Genomic DNA, 22,647 nt, shown 5'->3' on the forward strand with positions numbered 1-22,647 from the left:
TCCAGTCATTCATTTCCGTCTCTCCAGGGCTATTTTACCCGTGAATTCGTTTTCACTGGTAGATTTCGGTCTCGGTTAAAAATATCCTGGGAAGGAGATTCTGTGATTTTTCGTAGAAATTCTTTCCAACATTTGTCAACCTTTCCTGTCAGAAAGTCTTAATCAAGAGTCTCTCTGCTGCGGTCAAAGCCAATTTTTTTCCTGATCGGTTCTGACTGGAGAGATCTGCATTTTAAGAGAAACCTCCCTTTCTGCTTTTGAAGATAGGTATTTTTCCTCCTCTTCATTCTCTCTTTTGGATCTCCTCTGTATTCTTAACTTTTACTTGTAGTTTCTATTTTCCAATCCTAAATCATTTGTCATTTTTGTGGACCCTCTCCAAATTCTTTACCTACCACTCAGTTATGGCGATAGCTGCAGTTTGTAGATGGTCCTCAGGATTGAATCAGACCTGGGGTCTAATCCTGCACTGCCACTTATCTGCTGTGTGACCCTGAAAAAGTCACTTGACTTCTCTGTTAGGGGAAGCAGCATGGCCTAGTGGAAAGAGCATAGGGCCGGGAGTCCAAGGCCCTGGGTTCTACTCCCACCTCCATCACATACCTGCTGTGTTACTTTGGGCAAGTCACTTACCTTCTCTGTGCCTCAGTTCTCTCATTTGCAAAATTGGATTTCAATACCTGTTCACCCTCCTACTGGCCCATTGTTGGGTAGGGACATCTCTATATGTTGCTGATTTGTACTTCCCAAGCACTTAGTACAGTGCTCTGCACACAGTAAGCACTCAATAAATATGATTGAATGAATGAATGAATGAATGACCTGGTTAACTTGTATCTACCCCTGTGCTTAGTTCAGTGCTTGGCACATACTAAGGGCTTAGCACAATTACTATTGTTGTTTTCCAGTTTCTTCATCTGTAAAATGGGGATTAAATACCTTCCCCCACCCTTACCAATCAGTGGTGTTTATTGAGCACTTACTCTGTGCAGAGCACTGTACTAAGTGCTTGGGAGAGTACAATAGACAGAGTTGGTAGACACTTTCCTTGCCCACAACCAGCTTACAGTCTAGAGAGGGAAGCAGACATTAAAATGAATAAATTATGGATACAATAAATCTTAGTCTGAGAGTGCTGTGTGGGATAGAGACTGTGACTGATCTGATTGTATTGTATCTACTGCAGCATTTAATAGAGTCCTTGTAAACATTTATCAAATACCACAATTACTGTTATCACAAGGCACAGCGGTCCCTGAATGTTCTAACTTGCCTAGCATCATTCCTGAAAAAACAGGTGGCAGCTCTATTCTCTAATTGGCAGGATGTCGAGTATATGAAAAATATTTCCTCGACCTTTAAGTGGACAACTATTTCTTCCTGAATTCTGTCTGTCCATCCCCAAACGCATTGGCTCAGTCAGACTCTGCTACCCTGAAGCCTGTGTCCTATTCATTCAGATAATAATTATAATAATCATTCTGGTATTTGTTAAGTGCTTACTGGGTCACAGGCACCTGTACTGAGCGCTGGGGTGGATAAAAGCAAATTGTATAGGACAAGTCCCTGTCCCACATTGGGCTCACAGTCTCAATCCCCATTTTACAGGTGAGGAAGCTGAGGCACAGGGAAGTAAAGTGATTTTCCCAAGGTCATACAGCAGACAAGTGGAAGAGCCGGGATTAGAACCCACAACCTTCCGGGCCTGTGCTCTTATCCACTATGCCAAGCTGCTTCCTATCTGAGCTCAAATCTGAGCCCTCGGGTGGATTTTCCTTCGTAAACAAGAGTGGGGGCAAAAAGTAGGCCCTGGGCAGAGAACAAAATCAGGGTGGCTTTTGGGTGGCTTTCGGACAGTCAGAGGGGCAGGTCCTGGATAACTTTTTTGTCCGTGTGTATGCTGGAGTCTGAATATTAACTTAAGCTGGTCAGTTTGTTCCCAGCTCGAGAAGAGAAACCAGCTGGAAGGGTCTGAAGTGATAGATGGTATTTGAAACAATGGATCTGAGTTGGAAAAAAAAAAAAGACGGATCATCTATTTTTTTCTGGTGTCAAAAACGGGTTTCTAGAGAGCTTTCAAGCCAGGGGCAGGTTTTTTTTTATTTTTTTAAATGGTATTTGTTAAGCACTTGCACGTGCCAGACATAGTTCTAAGCACTGGGGTAGGCACAAGTTAATCAGGTTGGACACAGTCCCTGACCCATGTGGGGCTCACAGTCTTAATCCCCATTTACCAAATGAGGTAACTGAGGCACAGAGAAGTGAAGTGACCTGCCCAAGGACACCCTGGAGAGGAGGCTGATCTGGGATTAGAACCCAGGTCTTCTGACTCTCAGGCCCGTGGGCTTTCCACAAGGCCTAGATGCCACTCAGAAGCCGAAAGAGGAAGAGGTCTGTGGCAGCCACAGAGTTAGCTAATCAAATCTGTATTAGTGTGCAACAGGTAGCAAGTGCCCTTAGGCTAGGTATTTCCTTCTGACTCTCATTACATTCTTATTTACTGCTCAGAAGCCAGTTTAAGGGAGGAGAAGCTAACATCAATGGTGAATACATTGAGCCGCAGGCCAGCCCAGCGGAGAGAGAGGCAGCCAGTTAAGGAAGATCCATTAAGGTCCATTACTAGCCACTGTTGCCAGGACTCCCAGAAAGATGGGATTTTGTTGAGAAATATTAGCTGTTGCCTAGATAAACTCTGACACCACTAACCATCTCATTTTATTTTTTTTTTATCAGAAACACTGTTGATGGATCGCTGGAAGGAAAAAAGAGGTTAGAGGCGGCGGGGAAGTGGGGTGTTGGAAAGCTGTCTCCCTGGACAGAAGGAAAGTACTGCACAGTCATCAGCCCCGGGCTTGGATTACTCAACATTCTTTAGGATTTCACGCTCCAGCTGGGGAATGATTTTTTCCGTAGTTCTGGGGACGTGAGAGTTGGGAAATTGGACTATCCAGAGCTCAGCAGATCACAGCCATTTCCATGGCTCTCTTAAATGAAGATCAGACTGACCTTGACCCCCAAAACCCCAAATCAGGTCCCCAAACCAGCTGTCTCAGCCTGCTGGCTCACTGAGTCCTTGAGGCTTCAATCATTCATTCAATCGTATTTATTGAGTGCTTACTGTGTGCAGTGAACTGTACTAAGCGCTTGGGAATTACAAATCGGCAACATAGAGAGACGGTCCATACCCAACAACAGGCTTGATCCCTTGAATGTGAAATTCATTCATTCAGTCAGTCATATTGAGCGCTTACTGTGTGCAATGCACTGTGCTAAGCACTTGGGAAAGTACAATACAGCAATAAAGAGAGACAATGCCTGCCCTCAATGAACTCACAGTCTAGGGTGTGTGAGGGATGTTCCAGGGAGGGGCTAAAAGGGGGAATGTAAGACTGGGGCATCTCTACACCAGCCTCTCCTGAGATAGGCTGCTTTAGGTTGGTCAGATGGTTTGGGGTCAGGGACCAGTGGAATATCTTCAGAAGAGGGACAGTTAACTAGCTTCCTCTTTGATCAGTCAATCATATTCATTCAGCGCTTACTGTGTGCAGAGCACTGTACTAAGCGTTTAGGAGAGTACACTATAACAGAGTTGTAGACGTGTTCCCTTCCTACAATGAGCTTATGGTCTAAAGGATTTGATTCTTCCACTGGAGCTTGGGAAGAGCCTGGGGAAACCAGATCAGTTCCAACCCAGACCCAACGGGACCGGATCCCCTTCCCACTCCCAAAGTAATGTTGCTTGGCTTTTTCAGATTCCAGATCGGGCACCAGATTCTACACCTGCAATCCAGAAATCCAAAGTTTCTCCTGGAGAGGCAGGAGTGCAGTGGCTTTTCTTGCCCAAGGCAAATGGAAATCCAAAGGAGGAATGGGTGTTTGGGCCTTCTCAGATCCCTGGTCTGAACCCCTGTCTCTCACTTTTTTTTGGCTGGTTCAGGAAAAGAGTGAACTGGAAAATTTATGATCTATAGGAAAAGCAAAATATAAGAAAATGGTGCTGGAAGAAATCCTGGATAAAAACCACCTTCCCCTTCCTCCAGTCCTCCCCCTTCTTCCCCCCACCCTACCGCACACATTCCTTTTTCTGTCCAGAAATTCTTTCTTCAATCTATTTTAATCTTCCTGCTCAGGCAGTAAATGGGTCTTCTCATCCATTTTTTATAGTTTTTCACTTTTTTCTCTTTTGATGCAGTAGTCCCTGAGGTCTGAGAGGGACGTTTCCTGGAGGAGAAAGCAGCTTCAGATGTGGTGTGATGGATCTGCAGAGGTGTGAGGTGGTTTTGCCTGTCCTGAGAGGGAGTTGAGGACATTTGGTTCAGTTTTCTTTTGAAATCTGGGATTAATCTAGAGACTCTCCTCCCCACTGTCATCCTTCAATGTCTCCTTTTGAGACACCCTTTCAGAAGCTGAAATGCACACCAAAAAATGTGGTTGGCAAGCCAATGCTCACTGTGTGAGGGGAGTCCCAGGTTTTCTAGTCTATCCTTAAATGGAAGTTTCTCCATTTCACTCTCTGTACCAGCTCAGGTCTTTTGTGTTCTTTCTGGAATCCTGCAAATGGAACCACACCCTGGATGACAAGAGTGGGTGCTCTATGGTTTGTTATTATTGTTATTGTCTCTCGCCCTCATTAGTTTGTAAGCTCCTTTGAGGGCAGGATCAGGAATGCCATCTCTATTATTTTTTCCCACGTGTTTAGTACAGTGCAGTGCTCTGCATACTTTAAGCACTCAATAAATACTGTTTACTGATTCATATGATGTAGGGTCAAAATGGCCTCTTCTATCACCATCTCCAACACGCCTGGTTTACTACAGCTTAAAACGATGCTCACTGTGCCAGTGTGTTTGTGATTTGCATTTCAAATACCATCCTTCCCCACCTCTTAGAAAATTGAGGGGGCCACCCTGTCTCACATCAGCAGCTGGAAAAATTTTGGTCTGTGCAACTTTTTCCTCCTTTTGCACAAAGCTGAGAATTTTTTTCTCTGCACTGTCAGACCCAAAGCTATGCCAAGGGGCTTGTCTTTAATAATTGTGGTATTTGTTTAGTGCTTGCTATATGCCAAGCATAGTACTAAGTGCTGGGATAGATGCAAAGCAATCAGATCAGATATTCTCCTTGTTCCAAATGTCGCTCACCGTCTAAGGGGGCAGGAGAGCAGGTATTGAATCCCTGCTTTACAGATGAGGAAACAGGCAGAGAGAAGAACTCAAGTGACTTGCTCAAGATCACACAGCAAGCAAATGGTGGAACCAGGATTAGAACCCAGGCCTCCTGACTCTCAGGCCTGTGCTCTTTCCAATAGATGACGCTTCTCTTGCTGATTCTTTTGTCTGACCATTGTTGACTGGTGAGAGAAAGTGCTTGTCTTCCCCTTGAGGGATCTAGTCTGTTGTTCCACTGACAGAGCTGAAGAGTGTTTTCCACCAAGACGCAGGTCATCCCCTGTCCCATGTTCGTAGGGCCTGCCACTATTTGATGTGGGGGAATTGCCACGTGTCAGCTGTATAACCATGAGCAAGTCACTTAATTTCCCTGTATCTCAGGTACCTCCCCTGTAAAATAGGGATTAAGATTGTTAGCCCTATGAGGGACGTGGACTGCATACAACCTGATTTGCTTGTATCTACCCCAGTGCTTAGTACATAGTACTGTAATAATAATAATGGCATTTATTAAGTGCTTACTATGTGCAAAGCACTATTCTAAGCACTGGGGAGGTTACAAGATGATCAGGTTGTCCCATGTGGGGCTCACAGTCTTAATCCCCATTTTACAGATGAGGTAGCTAAGGCACAGAGAAGTTAAGTGACTTGCCCAAAATCACACAGCTGAAAACTGGCAGAGCCAGGATTTTAACTCATGACCTCTGACTCCAAAGCCCGTGCTCTTTCCACTGAGCCATGCTGCTTTTCTCTTTGCACTATATACAAAGTACTGGCACATAGTACATTCTTAGCAAACACCATTAAAAAACCCAAACTGACCATCCCTGAAGGCAGACCCACCAGAAAGCTATTTCAGGCCAGTACATTGCCCTCCCAGGAGGTCGCTGTGGGACAGTGAGCAGTCAGAGCCTTATTCTCTAGTTGTCTGTGATAATGCAGTATGATGGGAAATCAGCAGAGTGCTTGGCACAGTTAATTAATCAGTGGTAATTATTGAGTACTTACTGAGTGCAGAACTCTGTACTAAGTGCCTGGGAGAGTTACAATGCAATAAAGTTGGTAGATGTGAACGCTGTCTGTAAGGAGCTTATAGTCTACAGGTACACTCAATAGCAAAAAATGATGGTCACTCCACCACTGGAGATACTGCTGGTCCATTCTGCTGGCAGACACTCCTGGGCAGTGATCCTTAGTTTCCCACTCTGTCCCTGGAAGCATCCAACTTGACAGGAAAATGCCCACTTAGTGTCTGCAGCATTCCCAGGGGGCTCCGTGTTCATGGTGGCATGGACGGGCAGCAAGATGGAGTGTCATGGCAGGACCAATCAAAGTCGGATTCAAGTCTTGGAATGGACGAGTGTGAAATTTTCAGGAATGGTCTGGGAACCAGAAGAGAATGGATCCCAGTTCAATCCTAATAGAATAGGGCTTCCCAGGAAGGGACAATGTGATCTTTGGGAATTCCTCTGTGTATCTGGCGTGGAGTGTGCCCAGTGAAATCTGGATGGCACCACCTACCCCCTTGCTGAAGATGCTTGCCGGGGCTCACCCTTCTCATTCCCCCCAACCCCAGCTTCCCTCCCTGATGTCTGCCTGGGGGAGACCAAGCAGAAACTGGGGAGGAGAAGGAGGAGGAGGTCTGCATTTCCCATGTGCCAAAGAGCAAAGCAGATATGTTTGGGCTTTGCACCAGATGTTTGGAGCACAGAAGAAAGAACTATACTCACTTGCCCAAGTTGGGGGTGTGAGGGGGTGTGAAAGACTCCGGCTGAATCTCAAAGAGCTGCGTTTTCAGTGCCAGGATCATCATCTGGGAATCAGTTAAGGGCTTTCTAGGGAGAGTCTGGCGGAAGGAGCCTCCCCAGGGGACCTGCTGGCCAACGCGTGAGTCAACACCACCTCTGAACCCACTGAGCACATTGGAGAAAGGCACAGAAACAAACACTAGGGAGCCATGACCTCCTCTCCTACCCAGAGAAAGGCTCCATAGACTGGCTGGGGAACAGTAGCGGGCAGTCTGTATCTTCCTCCAAGTGTACTGCCCTAGGACTTCTTTCTGTACTGTTCAAGGACAGTGACTGCCTCAAATGTGTATGTGTGTATATGTGTGTTTGTGGTGCTGAGTACCATGCCTGGGAGGCCTGTCAGGTGCCAAGAGACTCCAGAACCCCCCACCTCAGAGGCTGCAGCCAGTCGGTGGAGCTGCTGGAATTGCCTGTGGAGTTGGCATAGAGAGACCCAGGCTCCAGTGGAAGAGAAGGGAGAGGTCAAGTGGGCTTCACTTGACTTCGGAATTCAAGGAGCTGGGCCAGGGAAGACTGTGAACCCGTTGTGGGGAGGGATTGTCTCTATTTGTTGCTGTATTGTAGTTTCCAAGCATTAGTACAGTGCTCTGCACACAGTAAGCACTCAATATGTAAGATTGAATGAACGATTGAATGAATGGAGAGGAGAGAAGACGGGGAGGGGAAGGGCAGAGGAATGAGAGCCTAGGGGCAAGGAAACCCACTCCCCAAACCCCTCCCCAGCTCCTCCTGCCTATTTCAGCCCTTCCAGGCTGCGACATTGCACCCTAATAAAGCATTAAGCTGAAACAGTAAACACCTGGCATATCTCCTCTGTGATCTCGGAAAGTCACTTTACTGCTATATGCCTCAGTTACCTCATCAGGAAATTGGGGATTAAGACTGTGAGCCCCCAATGGGACTTGGACTGTGTCTAAGTGATTGGCTTGTATCTACCCCAGCACTCAGTACAGTGCCTGGTACATAAGTAAGCACTTAACAAATACCATTACCAAAAAAAAAAGCCACCTTAATTGTTTGCTATTTTCAAGTGGATCTATGTGCTGAGCACTGGAGTGGGCACAATGCAATCGGAACAGACACAGTCTTTGTCTCATATGGGTCTCACAGTCTAAGGGAGAGGAAGAACTGGTATTCATTCATTCATTCAATCGTATTTATTGAGCACTTAGTGTGTGCAGAGCACTGTACTAAGTGCTTGGGAAGTACAAATTGAATCCTCATTTTATAGATGAGGAAACTGGCCCAGAGAAGTGATTTGCCCAAGGTCACACAGCAGACCAGGGACAGAGATTGAGATTAGAACCCAGTTCTTCTGACTCCCGGTCCCGTGCTCTCTCCCTTAGAACACACAATAGCCAGTCCTTAGACGATCAAGGGTTCTTAGCTGTTATAGAAATCCCTGTGTGGGGTGATCTAGCTTGGGGAAAGACATCCCTTAAAACCCATGACTTAGGGCTACTCATCAGCAAATTCCAATTGTCTGTGTTTCTGAAAATTAAAATCAATAACCTCTGTTATTGAAAAGCCTCATTAGGACTGGGCTGGGGCTGGGATTGGGATTTCGTTAAGGGGACTGGATTTTTGGATGATTGGATTTTTGATATCAGCTAATTACTTGACTGTCGGCTCCTTATGGGCAGGGAACTTGTCCACCAACCCTGTTGTACTCTTCTAAGTGCGTAGTACAGGCAGAGGCAGCTTAGTCTAAGGAAGGTGGAACAGGAGACAGAACTAAAGCACAGAATTGGGAGTCAGGGGATCTGGATCCTAATTTTGGCTCCAGCAATTCTCTCTCTGTCTCAATTTCCTCATCTGTAAAGTGGGAAAGGGTTTTCCTTTTCCTTAGACAGGGAAAGGGTTTGTCTTTGCTCCAGTGATCTTGTATCTAGCCCTGTGCCTGGCACTTAGCATATTATTAACAAATAATGTTACTATTATTATTATCGTTGTTGTTATTATTATCATTATTAAAATGGACATTCTAAGCTACTCATTTGGGTTCTTTCTGGTTTTCAACTCTTGTAAACAAAAGCCAGAAACCTCTCCCTAGTGCATCTGTTTGCTGGGATTCTTCTACTCTCCACAGTGGTCACTCATAATAATTAGAGAAGCAGCATGGCTCAGTGGAAAGAGTACAGGCTTTGGAGTCAGAGGTCATGGGTTCAAATCCCGGCTCCATCAATTGTCAGATGTGTGACTTTGGGCAAGTCACTTAACTTCTCTGTGCCTCAGTTACCTCATCTGTAAAATGGGGATTAAGACTGTGAGCCCCACATGGGACAACCTGATCACCTTGTATCCCTCCTAGCGCTTAGAACAGTGCTTTGCATAAAGTAAGTGCTTAACAAATACCATCATTATTATTATTATTATTACTGTTATTATAATGGTGGCATTTGTTAAGTGCTTACTATGTGCCAAGAATTGTACTAAGCACTGGCATAGATACAAGATAATCAGGTTGGATACAGTCCCTGTCCCATACGAGGTTTGCAGTCTAAGTCAGAGGGACAACAGGAATTGAATCCCCATTTTACAGATCATGTGTAATTCTCCCTTTTTCGTTTTTTATTAATGGTATTTGCTACATACTCACTATGTTCCAGGCACTGTGCTACGTTCTGGCTCAGATGCAAGATAATCAGGTTGGACACAGTCCATGTCCCACATGGGGCTCACAGTCTTAGTCCCTGTTTTACAGATGAGGAAACTGAAGCCCAGAGAAGGGAAGTGACTTGCCCAAGGTCACCCAGCAGAGAGGGGAGGAGCTACGATTCGAACCCACATCCTTCTGACGTCTAAGCCTGTGCTCTATCCACTAAGCCACAGCTTATCCCCTCTCATGCTGGCTTTCACCTCTCGGGCTTTCCACACTGGAAAGCAACAGCCGGGATGAATTCCACTGTGACATGGGGTTTGAACCATGCACTTAGACAGAGACTTGAAACTGAAAGCTTTTAGCAGTGAGGTGGGAGGTGGAGGAAGGCTGGAATGAAAATGCCAGCCCCTGATAATAATAATAATGACAATAATCATGGCATTTGTTAAGTGCTCACTATGCACCAAGCACTGTTCTAGGCCCTGGGGGGCATACAAGGTAATCAGGTTGTCCCACATGGGGCTCACAGTCTTAATCCCTATTTTACAGATGAGGTAACTGAGGCACAAAGAAGTGAAGTGACTTGTCCAAAGTCACACAGCAGACATGTGGCAGAGCCGGGATTTAAACCCATGACCTCTGATGTGGGATTTTAAATAAACCCTGTTTATTTTAAACAGATAAACAAAGTCAAAGTGATGAGGAAAAAGAAAGCCAAGGCGGAGACTTTCAGGCGACTGAGGGTAGCAGGAGATGCTCCAGTGGTTAGAGGAAGCTGCAGATATGGTCCCATTCTCCTGAGGGGGAAAGAGAGTCTCCAAGAGCCAGGCCCTGGAGGAAAATGCTCTTAAGGGAGCATTCTAATTAGGGAATGCAAGACCAGCCCAGTGAGGCCCCCAGCTCGGCCTAGTGGATGGAGCATGGGCTTGAGAGTCAGAAAGACCTGGGTTCCAATCCTGGCTCTGCCTCTTGTCTGTTGCGTGACGTTGGGCAAGTCATTTCACTTCTCTGTGCCTCAGTTACCTCCTCTGTAAAATGGGGATTAAGACTGTGAGTCCAATGTGGGAGGGGAACTGTGTCCTAGACTCGGTTTGGGCAGGGATTGCCTCTTTTTATTGCTGAATTGTACTTTCCGAGTGCTTAGTACAGTGCTCTGCACACAGTAAGTGCTCAGTAAATATGATTGAGTGAAGTGTCCAACCCAATTATCTTGTATTTACCCTAGTGCTTAGTACAGCTCCTGGCATATAGTAAGTGCTTAAAAAATACCATAATGCTGAAGGTGGCAGGTTCAAATAAACAAAAGAAAGCATTTCTTCACAGAGGAGGTGGTCAGGGGTTGGTATTCTCTCAATGCAAGAAGTTATACGGGCAGAAGTTTTCTATAGGTTCAAAAGGGGCATGGACAAATTCAATGGAGATTTATGTACTCGGGTTTGTACCCCTTAAGAACTTGTTATTCACCCCACCTCAGCCTCACAGCACTTATATCCATAAACTTACACTCTGAATCTGTAATTTCTTTTAATGTCCAACTCCCACTCTGGGCTGGAAACTCCTTCTGGGCAGGAATCATCTCTATCAACTCTATCATATTGTACTTTCCTAGTGCTTATTTCCCCCTCTCAGCGTCACAACTGGAGAGTTTCCAGTCCTCTACCAGTCTCGGCTATGGGAAGGAGAGTCAAGCAGAGGCCTAACCATTCCATTCCTAGCTTGGGCAGTGGCTAGCGAGTGGAAGGCATTCTGCTATAAATCAAAAGTCACCCATGCTGGCAGCAGCGGCATGGAAGAGAGTCGAGGGTGGTGACTCGAGTTTACTGCGCGGAAGGCGTCAGTGGTAAATGTCTTCTGTATTTTTACCAAGAAAACTCCATGGATCCACTACCAGAACGATTGCAGATGGACAGTGGGGCGTTCTGGGGGATGTGTGTCCATGGTGTCGCCATGGGTCGGAAATGACTTGACGACATAAGACAAGTGCTTATTTCAGGGCTCTGCACACAATAAGCACTCAATAAATACATTGATTGATTAATAATGAGGAGCGGTTCACAGTGGGTCCTTAGAAAACTAGGGAGATATGGGAAAAGTTAAAGTGGTTAGGGAGTTCATCCTTAACTATTAGGATGAATGTCAAGGACTGCATCACCACATTACTCCTCTAAGCATGCTGTTCACTCATTCATTCATTCAGTTGCATTTATTGAGCACTTACTTTGTGCAGAGCCCTGTACTAAGCACTTGGGAAGTACAAGTCGGCAACATGTAGAGATGGCCTCTACCCAACAACGGGCTCACAGTCTAGAAGGACTGTTGCCACTGTTGGAAAAATAGTACTGGGCTGAATGGATCGTTAGCCTGACCGAGTAATGACATTGCTTACAATCTTATGCTTATTAGAGAAGCAGCATGGTCTAGTGGAAAGAGCAGGGACTTGGATGCTAAATCTGGCTCCACCACTTACCTGCTGTGTGACCCTTGGCAAGTCACTTAACTTCTCTGGGCTTCAGTTCCCTCCTCTGCAAAATGGGGATTCAATACCATCTTGTATCTTCCCAAGTGCTTAGTACAGTGCTTGCCGCATAGTGCTTAACAAGTACTATTACTATTATTATAATAACTATTATGATTATTCACTGGGAAAATCATCCCATTTTACCATCTTCATTTCCTCCTCCTTCTCACCCTCCTTCTCATCCCCCTTCTCCTTTGTCTTTTTTCGACTGTACTCTTCCATTTGCTCCTGTCCCCCCAATTTACTTCTACTCTTCCTCACCTCCTTTTCTCTCTTACTGTCTCCTCTCATCATCTCGTTGGTTTTCCTGCTTTTCTTTCTCACTATTTGTTTTCCTCTGCCAAAAGAATGAAAAATCCAAGACCAGAGAAAGAGAAAAATATCTTATTCTCCCGAGGATTTAGCATAGTGCGCGGCACCCAATAAATTCTTAATAAATTCTTAATAAATTATTATTAAAAATTATTAATAAATTATTTATTCTTAATAAATTAAAAATAATTAATAAATTCTGCCAGCTAAGGATTGATGGAAAAGTAGCGAAAGAAGAAAAATGTTTAAATAGAGGGTTTTGCCAACTTCCAAAATATAGGGGTATTTTTAAATGACCTATACTTTGTAGACTGGAATATTATTATTATTACTATTATTATTATAAGAAATAATTATTAGCAATAATAATAATTGTGGTATTTGTTAAGCACTTACTATCTGCCAAGCACAATTCTAAACACTGATGTCGATACAAGATAATCAAGTCAGTCAAGCTCCTTTCCCACATGAGGTTCACAATCTAAGTAGGAGAGAGAACAGGTATTGAATCCCAATTTTACAGATGAGGAAACTGAGACTCTGAGAAGCTAAAAGACTTGCCCAAGGAGGGATTAGAGACCAGATCTCCTGATGCTTAGTCCTGGGCTCTTTCCACTAGTCAGGTTGCCATGGTTGGTGAGGGCTGAAAACTGCTAATTAAAGAAGCCACAAATGTGATTAGAGTCAGCTGAGCTGCTCCCAGCGAAAGGAAATCAGTCTCATCCCCTTTTCATGTGGTAGATGCAATAAAGTCAGAAATACAATCTCTGAAAACCCCTTACTGCTCTACTATGGCTGTTTCTCTTTATGTGGCGGTATAATTGCTTTTCCACCAGTTCCTGGCAAGATAACTGAAAGAGAGATGGAAAGTATTTTCCTTCCTTCAATAAAACTTTTCTGTCAATAAGAAGCAAGCAACCTTAACTCCTTAAATCCAAATGCTATAGCAGTCCAGGTATAGCAGCCCACGTAATGTGCCACCTGCCAATACCAAACCAAAATGAGAGATGTGTAAAAAAGAAAACACCAACTTCCCCCAATCATCGGTTACCAGAAAGTTAATACACATGACCTTTAGCAATTGTAATTTTTAAAACACGCAGTGATTTCAACAAAGGCAGTTTGTACCCAGAAGATTGAGAATATAAAGGGTTGGATCATAATATGAATTCACTTACTTTTTTGGGTGATGGGTTCCAGAAATGCCTGCTGCCCATACACAAAAGAACGAGAGAAAGGGCCAGGATACTGAAGATCAATCCCCAAATCTTATATCGCCTATAAATCTTTCTGTTGGATTTAGTTGCTTCTGCCTAAACAAAAAAAAAAAAAAAGAAGAAAGAAAAGACAAACCTCCTCAGATATTATGAAGTCATTCCAAGTAACCATCCCTTTCACTGCCCAATACTCTTATCCCATGGAATAAATAAATTAGCGAAATGTCCTAGGGAGGATCTCCATCCACTTACATCTAGGACATGACAGTCCTCCTGGTTCCCTGGAGGATTCTTTCCCATGATTTCTCCAAGTAAACTTTTCTTTCTGGTGCGCAGGGAGGAATCGGAGAGGCCACTGCCGAGGTGGAGCTCCAAGTGAGCTGGATCCCAGATGCCAGAGGGGAGAAACTGGATTTGTATGACTAAAATATGTCATCCCAAAGCCTGCTGTATTGTGGGGGCTCCAGGAGGGCAACGAATTACTGTAGATATATAAGGACAAATGCAGCAGATTCAGCACAAAATAATAGGAGAAGCAGGTAATAGTGAAGCCTGTTGTCCTGAGGTTTGGAGAGAGACCGAGAATGGGGAATGCTGAAAAGTTTTTTTCTACTAGATTTTTTAGGTTGTGAGCCCGCTGAGAGCCAGGGGCTGAGTCTCATTCCCACCTGAATATTCTTTCCCAGTGCTTAGGACAGTTCACTGCACACTGTAAGCACTTAATAAATACTCTTCCTGTTACTAGAATGCCTTGCATACACTAAGTGCTTAGTAAATACTATTACCATTACTACTACTATAGGAAATCTAAAAACCAGCGTACCCACCCCCAAATTTTGTGTCCCCCCTCCTTTTATTTCCTGCCCTATGGCATATTTTTCTTTCCGTCTTCTCTAGAGACACCTTTCTTTAGACTTCTGGGTCCTTTTGAAGCGTTTTTGAACTGTTGTCCCTTGATTTCTTCCCTCTCCAATTTCTCCCCAGGCCTTATTGTTGGTTGCAGTTGCAGTTAGTCCAGTGAAAAAGTGATGCTCTGAATATCAGGAAACCTGGGCTTCAGTTCCATTTCTGTCTGTAGCTGGCTAATGTGGGCAAAGATCACACATGCACTTTGCAATGTGCTGCATTGCCAGGCAGGGACGAGAAAGTGCGGGTGATGAGGCGCAAGCCACTAGTACTAGAATCAGTTCCTCTGCACAGATCCTGTTGTACTTGTACTCTCCCAAGCGCTTAGTACAGTGCTTTGCACACAGTAAGTGCTCAATAACACTGATCGATTAGCTGATTGCACTCTCAGGATCATAGCTCCATTGTAATTATCAAGTTCCCCTTAAAATTGGAAGTATTCAGCCAATGCTGTAGTCTGTGAGCTCATTGTGGGCAGGGAACAGGGAATGTGTGTGTTATATTGTACTCTCCAGAGCACTTAGCATGGTGCTTTGCACACTGTAAGGGTTCAAAAAATACTATTGAACTGAACTGAACTTTTGGGTTGTCATAGAATAGGGTATTAAACTCAGCACCAGAATTTTCCTGTTTTTCCTTTTTTCTTCCAAACACAGTTGAGGGCAGTAAAAGGAAGAGGGAAAGAGGGAGACAAAGCGTGTTTAAAAGGAACAGTCTTTCTTTACATAAAATGAGAACTCCTAAGCATTGGCTTCAAGGCTCTCCACTAGCAATTTCCATCTTAGCTACCCATTCTCTGCTCCCACAGTTCCCCATCTTACAATGTTTGCTCCTCCCCAGGTAACCTTCTAACTCTTCCTCACTTATGATTTTCTTGTTTCCAACCCTTCACGGACATCTTTCTCCCCGCATAGAACTTCCTCTCCTCTCAAATCCACCCAACCCCATCCCTTCCCAATTTCAAACCTGTCCTAAAAAGTCACCTCCTCCAAGAAATAATCACAGGTTTATCACCACTTTAGCAGGGAATGTATCTGCCAACCCTGTTGTACTGTATTCTCCCAAGGGCTTAGAACAGTGCTCTGCACACTGTCACTGCTCAGTAAATTCCACTGATTGATTGATTTGCACATGTGTATCTCTGTAGAAAAGCAGTCTGGCAAAGTGGATAGAGCACAGGCCTGGGAGTTGGAAGGTCATGAGTTCTAATTCTGGCTCTGCCACTTGTCTGCTGTGTGACCTTGGGCAAGCCACTTCACTTCTCTGGGCCTCAGTTACCTCATCTGTCAAATGGAGATTGAGACCGTGAGCCCCATGCAGGACAGGGACTGTGTCCAATCTGAGAAGCAGTGTGACTCAGTGGAAAGAGCACAGGCTTTGGAGTCAGAGGTCATGGGTTCAAATCCAGGCTCCACCAATTGTCAGCTGTGTGACTTTGGGCAAGTCACTTAACTTCTCTGTGCCTCAGTTTCCTCATCTGTAAAATGGGGATGAAGACTATGAGCCCCCCATGGGACAACCTGATCACCTTTTAACCTCCCCAGCACTTAGAACAGTGCTTTGTAGGTAGTAAGCATTTAATAAATGCCATCATTTTTATTATTATTATTAGCTTGTATCTACCCCAGTGTTTAGAACAGTGCTTGGCACATAGTAAGTGCTTAACAAGTACCATAATTATTATTATTATTTGCTGTTTTTAATTAATTTTTTAAACTTTTGCTCTTTGTTAAAAAAATAATTATACATCCTTTTTAAAAACCTGTTGTATGGTTTGACAATTTGGATTTACTTAATGTCCTCTAGACTGTAAATTCTTTGAGGGCAGGGACTGTGTCTTTTATTTTTGTTGCAGATTCTTAAAGTACAAGAGCCTTGCACAATAGCCTGTCCACAGATGATGATGTTGATGATGTTATGGAGAACACACACATACACATACGTCGAAAAGCCTCAGTGAGACATAGTGGAGAAAGCAATCTATCGGTCAATTGGTCACATTTATTGAGATCGTACTGTGTGCGGGGCACTGTAGTAAGCACTTAGAAGAGTACAACTCAACAATATGACAGACACCTTCTCTGCCCGCAACAAGCTTACAGTCTAGAGGAAGTCCTGTAATCTGTCCCTCAGTGTAGCAAGGGGCATCAAGGAAGGCAAGTGGAAAATATTACATTTGGCCAAAGATCTTTTGATTTTATACCTTAGAGAGTGAACAATAGGAGATAAGGGATGGACTCCAGTGTAGTCTGGAAAATCGATTACAATCGTTATCTAGGTACTGATTCAGTTAGGCCTCTTCCTAGTGTAACAGAGCTTATGATTATATAAAAATCTTTGTGCCTGGAAATCTTAGCCTGAAAGATTCCTTGTGAGCTCCCAGAAGGGATTTCACGTAAATAGAAATGAAAGGAAAAACAATCCATTCCAGTGTACAGATATCCCTCTCTCTACCTCCCCCTCCTCTCTCCCCCAAATGGATTATATTGCCTCCCTCTTAGGCTGTGAACCCCATGTCAAACAGGGACAGGGTCCAATCTGATTATCGTGTATCTACCCCAGAGCTTAACACATAATAAGCACTTAATAAATGCCATCATTAAATACCATCATTATACAGGACCCAGATTAAACCATGGAAAGAGTAGTGTTTGGGCTTCAGGGAAACTGTTTCAAAACTTTCCATGCTCTTTGTTCTAATGCAAACCTTCCTAAAGTCAGAATGACAGTGGCTGCCTGGGGGCAATAAGCTTGGAAATCAAATCTGAATATTAATTCACAGTGGCTTCTAACTCCCGGCAAGAAATCCCTGCTGGGTTTGGAAGACCTGGATTCCCTCTAGGTTTGGGATGTCAACGGGTACCCCAGCTCTCCCTCCTTGAGCCTCTTGCCAAGGCCAGGAGTTCAAACCAGTGTGATCCCAGCCCTCCTCCTATCCAATTAGGAATACGTCTTTCCTTGGGTTGGGACAAAAGGTTAGACAAATATTAGGACTGGCAAGGAGCAGGATGACAGATCAGCCTGTCTCAGCTGGGATGACATCCATGGCATTTTCTCCTCTGCAGCAGTCTGGGCAGATTCAAATCTCTGATCTTCATCTTCAAAGACTTGGTCTTTCAGCTGCAGGCTAATATAGCGCTTCTGAATGTATTGATTTGCATACCTTATTATTTAAGCACTAACTCATATGTATAACCACTTCTTCCTATTTCACCTCGCTGCTTTCCTACTACTACTAATAATAATGATGGGCCTTTATTAAGCACTTACTATGTGCAAAGCACTGCACTGCATCACAGCCTGAACACTTCTCTAATGGCAACCTACTCACTGTACCTCCATCTCATCTCTCTCACTGCTGACCTTTCGCCCACGTCCTTGCTCTGACCTGGAAAGCCCGCCCTCTTCACATTCACACATGACTCTCCCCACCTTCCAAGTCTTATTGAAGGCAAGTCTTCTCCAAGAGGCTTTCCCTGACTAAGCCCTCATTTCCTCTTCTTCCACTCCCTCCTGCATCCCCCTGATTGCATTCATTCATTCAATCATATTTAATGAGTGCTCACTTTGTGCAAAGCACTGTACTAAGCACTTGGGAGAGTACAATATAATAACAAAAAAGACATAGTCCTGCCTACAAGGAGCTCACAGTCTAAAGGAGGAGACAGATGTTAATATAAATAAATAAATAGATAAAGGAATAAATAAATTACCGTTATATAGTTATATACATATGTGCTGTGGGGATGGGAGGAAGGATGAATGAAGGATCATTCATTCATTCATTCATTCATTCAATCGTATTTATTGAGCGCTTATTGTGTGCAGAGCACTGTACTAAGTGCTTGGGAAGTACAAGTTGGCAACATATAGAGACGGCCCCTACCCAACAGTGGGCTCACAGTCTAGAAGGGGAAGACAGAAAACAAAACAAAACATATTAACAAAATAAAATAAATAGAATAAATATGTACAAATAAAATAAATAAATAGAGTAATAAATATGTACAAACATATATACATATATACAGGTGCTGTGGGGAGGGGAAGGAGGTAAGGTGGGGGATATGTGGAGAGGGAGGAGGGGAATCGAGTAAGAGCCACACAGAAGGGAGTGGGAGAAGAGGAGAGTTTAGTCAGGGAAGGCTTCTTGGTGTCTATCAATCATTATCAACATCAGTAGTATTTACTGAGTAGCTACTGCATGCAGAACACTTCGTTAAGTACCTGGGGTCCATCATCAATCGTATTTATTGAGCGCTTACTGTGTGCAGAGCACTGTACTAAGCGCTTGGGAAGTACAAGTTGGCAACATATAGAGACAGTCGGCAACATATAGAGACAGTTCCTACCCAACAATGTGCTTACAGTCTAAAAGGGGGAGACGGAGAACAAAACCAAACATACTAACAAAATAAAATAAATAGAACAGATATGTACAAGTAAAATAAATAAACAAATAAATAAAGAAAGAAAGAAAGAAAGAAAGAACAAAAGAGTTTCCTACCTCAGGTCTTACAGGATCCTCAATGCCCACTACAGCAATGCACGTAAGACCAGTGACAATATCATTTTCATTATCCCACTCTGGCTCAGGTTCTCCTGCTGGGAAATCTCTGTATGCAAGACATATAGTTCTTAATCCTTCTGACGCCATAGGTTCAATTACAGTTTTTACAATATCATCACGATCTCTTGGTCTGAATACCTTTGCTTCACCATTAGCGCTCAAGATTTTAAAGCACTTTTTGAGAATGATCTGGGGTCGTTACAGTAGAGTTAGTTGGCAGGTCTTCTAAGAGTTTACGTGTAAAATGTACACAGGCGGCTCAGTTTGGGAAGGCCTCTTGGAGGAGGTGACCTCTCAGTAGGACTTTGAAGGGAGTGAATGAAAATTGTTGGAGTCTCATTATCTTGTGCCTGGAGGCTCAGGTGGACATATGTATGGCACCTGAATGGGAGAAGAAGCGTCTTCCTCTGTGCCAGAGCTACCTCAAGGAAACTCTAAAGGCAGCCCAATTTAATGCCAACAAAGCACTGTCTTAAATAAGGAATCTTGGGCTGGAGAGCTGTGCTTAGTGGAAGCTCACACCCTCAGTAAGATCCTTGAGGATAGGGATCGTGCCTACCAACTCTGTTGTACTTTAATAATAATTTTGGCATTTGTTAAGCACTTACTATGTGCAAAGCACTGTTCTAAGCGCTGGGGTGGATACAAGGTGATCAGGTTGTCCCATGTGGGGCTCACAATCTTAATCCCCATTTTACAGATGAGGTAACTGAGGCACAGAGAAGTGACTTGCCCAAAGCTGAGAAGTGGCAGAGCTGGGATTTGAACCCATGACCTCTGACTCCCAAGCCTGTGCTCTTGCCACTGAGCCACGCTGCTTCTCACAAGCACTTAGTATAGTGCTCTGCACACAGAGCACTCAATAAATACCACTGATTGACAGGGGGTAGTGAGTTGGGTGCATTCAGAGAAGCTGCGTGGCTTACTGGAAAGAGCATGGGCTTGGGAGTCAAAGGTCATGGGTTCTAATTCTGGCTCCACCACTTGTCAGCTGTGTGACTTTGGGCAAATCACTTAACTTCTCCGTGCCTTTGTTACCTCATCTGAAAAATGGGGCTTAAGACTGTGAGCGCCACGCAGGACAATCTTATCACCTTGTATCTCCCCCCCAGCGCTTAGAACAGTGCTTCACACATAGTAAGTGCTTAACAAATGCCATCATCATTATTATTATTTGTTGAGCACTTAGCCTACTGGATTCAGAGCACTGTACTAGGTGCATAGGAAAATGTAGAAATCAAAGTTATCATTGCTTCCTTCAAGGAGTTAATCTAATATTTTGCACTCCTTATGCAATGCTAATACTTTGCCATTCAGACCTATTGTCTCAGTTTTAATCTTCTTCTCCAATCCTTTCAGTTGGAATAACTCTTTTCTTCACCCATCTCTCAGCCCCATGGCACTTATGTACATATCTGTAATTTATTTATATTGCTGCCTGTCTCTCTCTCTAGACTATAAGCTCCTTGTATGCAGGGAACATGTCTACCAATTCTGTTATATTGGACTCTTGCAATTGCTCAAGCAGATAAATCTATCATTTCATAGGAGCAGACCATTCCTGATGGAAGTTCCAGACACTTAAAGGGCTAAATAAATATGATATCAGACTTTCTTTTTTTCCATTTTCCTGCTGGAGAGGAGGGATTTGAGAGATTTATAAGAGCAGCACTTGGTGCCGAAGCAGAGTAAGTAGGGAGGGAATTTTTTAGCTGTTTTTCAATTTGCACTGCTTTGAAAGAAAATCGTCAAGAACCTTAGGAGAGTAGCATTTTCTAAAATGATTGTGTCCCCAGGATGACCATAGAGGTGAAATTCAGAAGGTGGGCTCATGATCAGATTTCTGGGCAGACATGGTTGAGACTATTTGAGCTGTGTTTCAAGAAAGTGTGAAGGGCTTTTGTCTCAGTGAATCAATCAATCAATCATATTTATTGAGCACTTACTGTGTGCAGAGAGCTGTACTAAATGCTTAGGAGAGTACAATATAATGGGGTTGGTAGGCATGTTCCCTGCTCACAATGAATTTACAGAGTAGAGGGAGAGACAGGCAGTAATATAAATAAATTGTGTATGTGTACCTAAGTGCTGTGGGGCTGAGGGAAGGTTAAATAAAGGGTACAAAACCATGTTTACAGATAGATTCACCCTCGGTAATGGTGGTGTGAGCCCACTGTTGGGTAGGGACCGTCTCTATATGTTGCCAACTGGTTCTCCCCAAGCGCTTAGTACAGTGCTCTGCACACAGTAAGCGCTCAATAAATACGATTGATTGATTGATTGATTGATTAATTCCAACTGAAAGGGTGGGAGATTAAGATTAAGACGAAGGAACAGGACTGAATGGCAAAGTATTAGCACGGGTGTAAGGAGTTCCATCCATTAGTTTAAATCCCTTGAGGGAAGCATTGATACCCTTTACCTTTTTATGGTATTTGCTAAGTGTTAATTACCTGCCAGGCACTGTTCTAAGTGCTGGGGTAGATACAAGATAATTGCTTCGGACCCAATCCCTGTCCCAGGTAGGACTCACAGCCTTAATCCCCATTTTACTTCAGAAGTAACTGAAGCACAGAGTAGTTAAGTGACTTGCCCAAGGTCACATAGCCGACAAGTAGCAGAGGTGGGATTAGAACCCAGGTCCTTCTGACTCTCAGGCCGGTGTTTTTTCCAGTAGACATTTCTATCACATTTTGTCATGCACTTTATATTGTGCAGAGCACTCAGTAGATGAGGTGCTCAATAAATGCTGCTGATGCAGAGAGCGATCACATAGATCCAGACAAGACCCACTTGGCTGTGCCAGAGAAAGGCTGATTCTCATTTCCCTCTCCCCCTCCAAGACCAGAAGCTCCTTGAGGGTGGGGATCGTACCTACTAATGTCTATTGCATTCTCTTTCAAGAATTTAGTATTGTGCTTTGCAAGCAGCAGGCCCTCAATCAATATTGTTGATTGCCTGATTTACGGCCTGCTTGCCTGTAATTCGAAGTGGGGTCTATAGGAGTGGAGATGTGGCTAGAGGAAGCTGGCTCCGTTAGGAAGTGGTAAGGAAAATGGAATGGAATAATCCACCCCGTCCAAAGCTACTCTGGGAACGAGGTCAACTGGGAGGGAAAAGTGGGGGAAGACTGATAGAAAGAAGAATTCATTTATATCCCAGAAAGGTGAGATTTTTCTCTGAAGCATATTCTCTTAAGCACTGAAGTCAGTGCAGATATTATTGTGGGGAGAATTGGAAAGATGAGAAATCTGTTCACAGGAAAGAAAAGATAGTTTAGAAAGTGGCCCCACCATCTCTTATCTGTGCCCATGAATATAACCAGCTCTTGTTAGGGAGAAATGAACAGGGTGAAAGTTTTTTAGAAATGCAGTTTCCTTCTATGGGATGTGGGTTATTCCATCTGTTAATACAATCGAATAGTTTAACACATAACAGGTTTGGAGGTGGGTCAGAAAGACAAATCCACCCAAAACCTTCAAGACTCAAACAGTCAGGATGAGAGTAGAGGGCAGCAGGCAGTTGTTGAGGGAAGAGGATGTCTGA

The 22,647-nt window shown here is 43.9% G+C and overlaps 1 protein-coding gene and 1 non-coding gene across 2 annotated transcripts in view; one reads left to right on the forward strand and one right to left on the reverse strand.

The window, feature by feature from the left end:
- Positions 1 to 19,285, reverse strand: part of TNMD (tenomodulin) — a 36,318-nt gene extending 17,033 nt beyond the window's left edge. The window contains exons 1-3 of the mRNA XM_038747816.1: positions 19,039 to 19,285; positions 13,878 to 14,107; positions 13,587 to 13,721 (exon numbers count right to left, since the gene is read on the reverse strand). Coding sequence (XP_038603744.1) covers positions 13,587 to 13,721; positions 13,878 to 13,925 — 183 coding nt within the window. The 5' untranslated portion in view covers positions 13,926 to 14,107; positions 19,039 to 19,285. The remainder of the gene's footprint in view (positions 1 to 13,586; positions 13,722 to 13,877; positions 14,108 to 19,038) is intronic.
- Positions 11,198 to 11,335, forward strand: LOC119930182. The gene has a single exon (XR_005451670.1). It is a non-coding gene; the product is annotated as a small nucleolar RNA SNORA7 (small nucleolar RNA).
- Positions 19,286 to 22,647: the final 3,362 nt, after the last annotated feature.

This window comes from Tachyglossus aculeatus, chromosome 6 (genome assembly GCF_015852505.1).
Source record: "Tachyglossus aculeatus isolate mTacAcu1 chromosome 6, mTacAcu1.pri, whole genome shotgun sequence".
Classification (NCBI taxonomy): domain Eukaryota; kingdom Metazoa; phylum Chordata; class Mammalia; order Monotremata; family Tachyglossidae; genus Tachyglossus; species Tachyglossus aculeatus.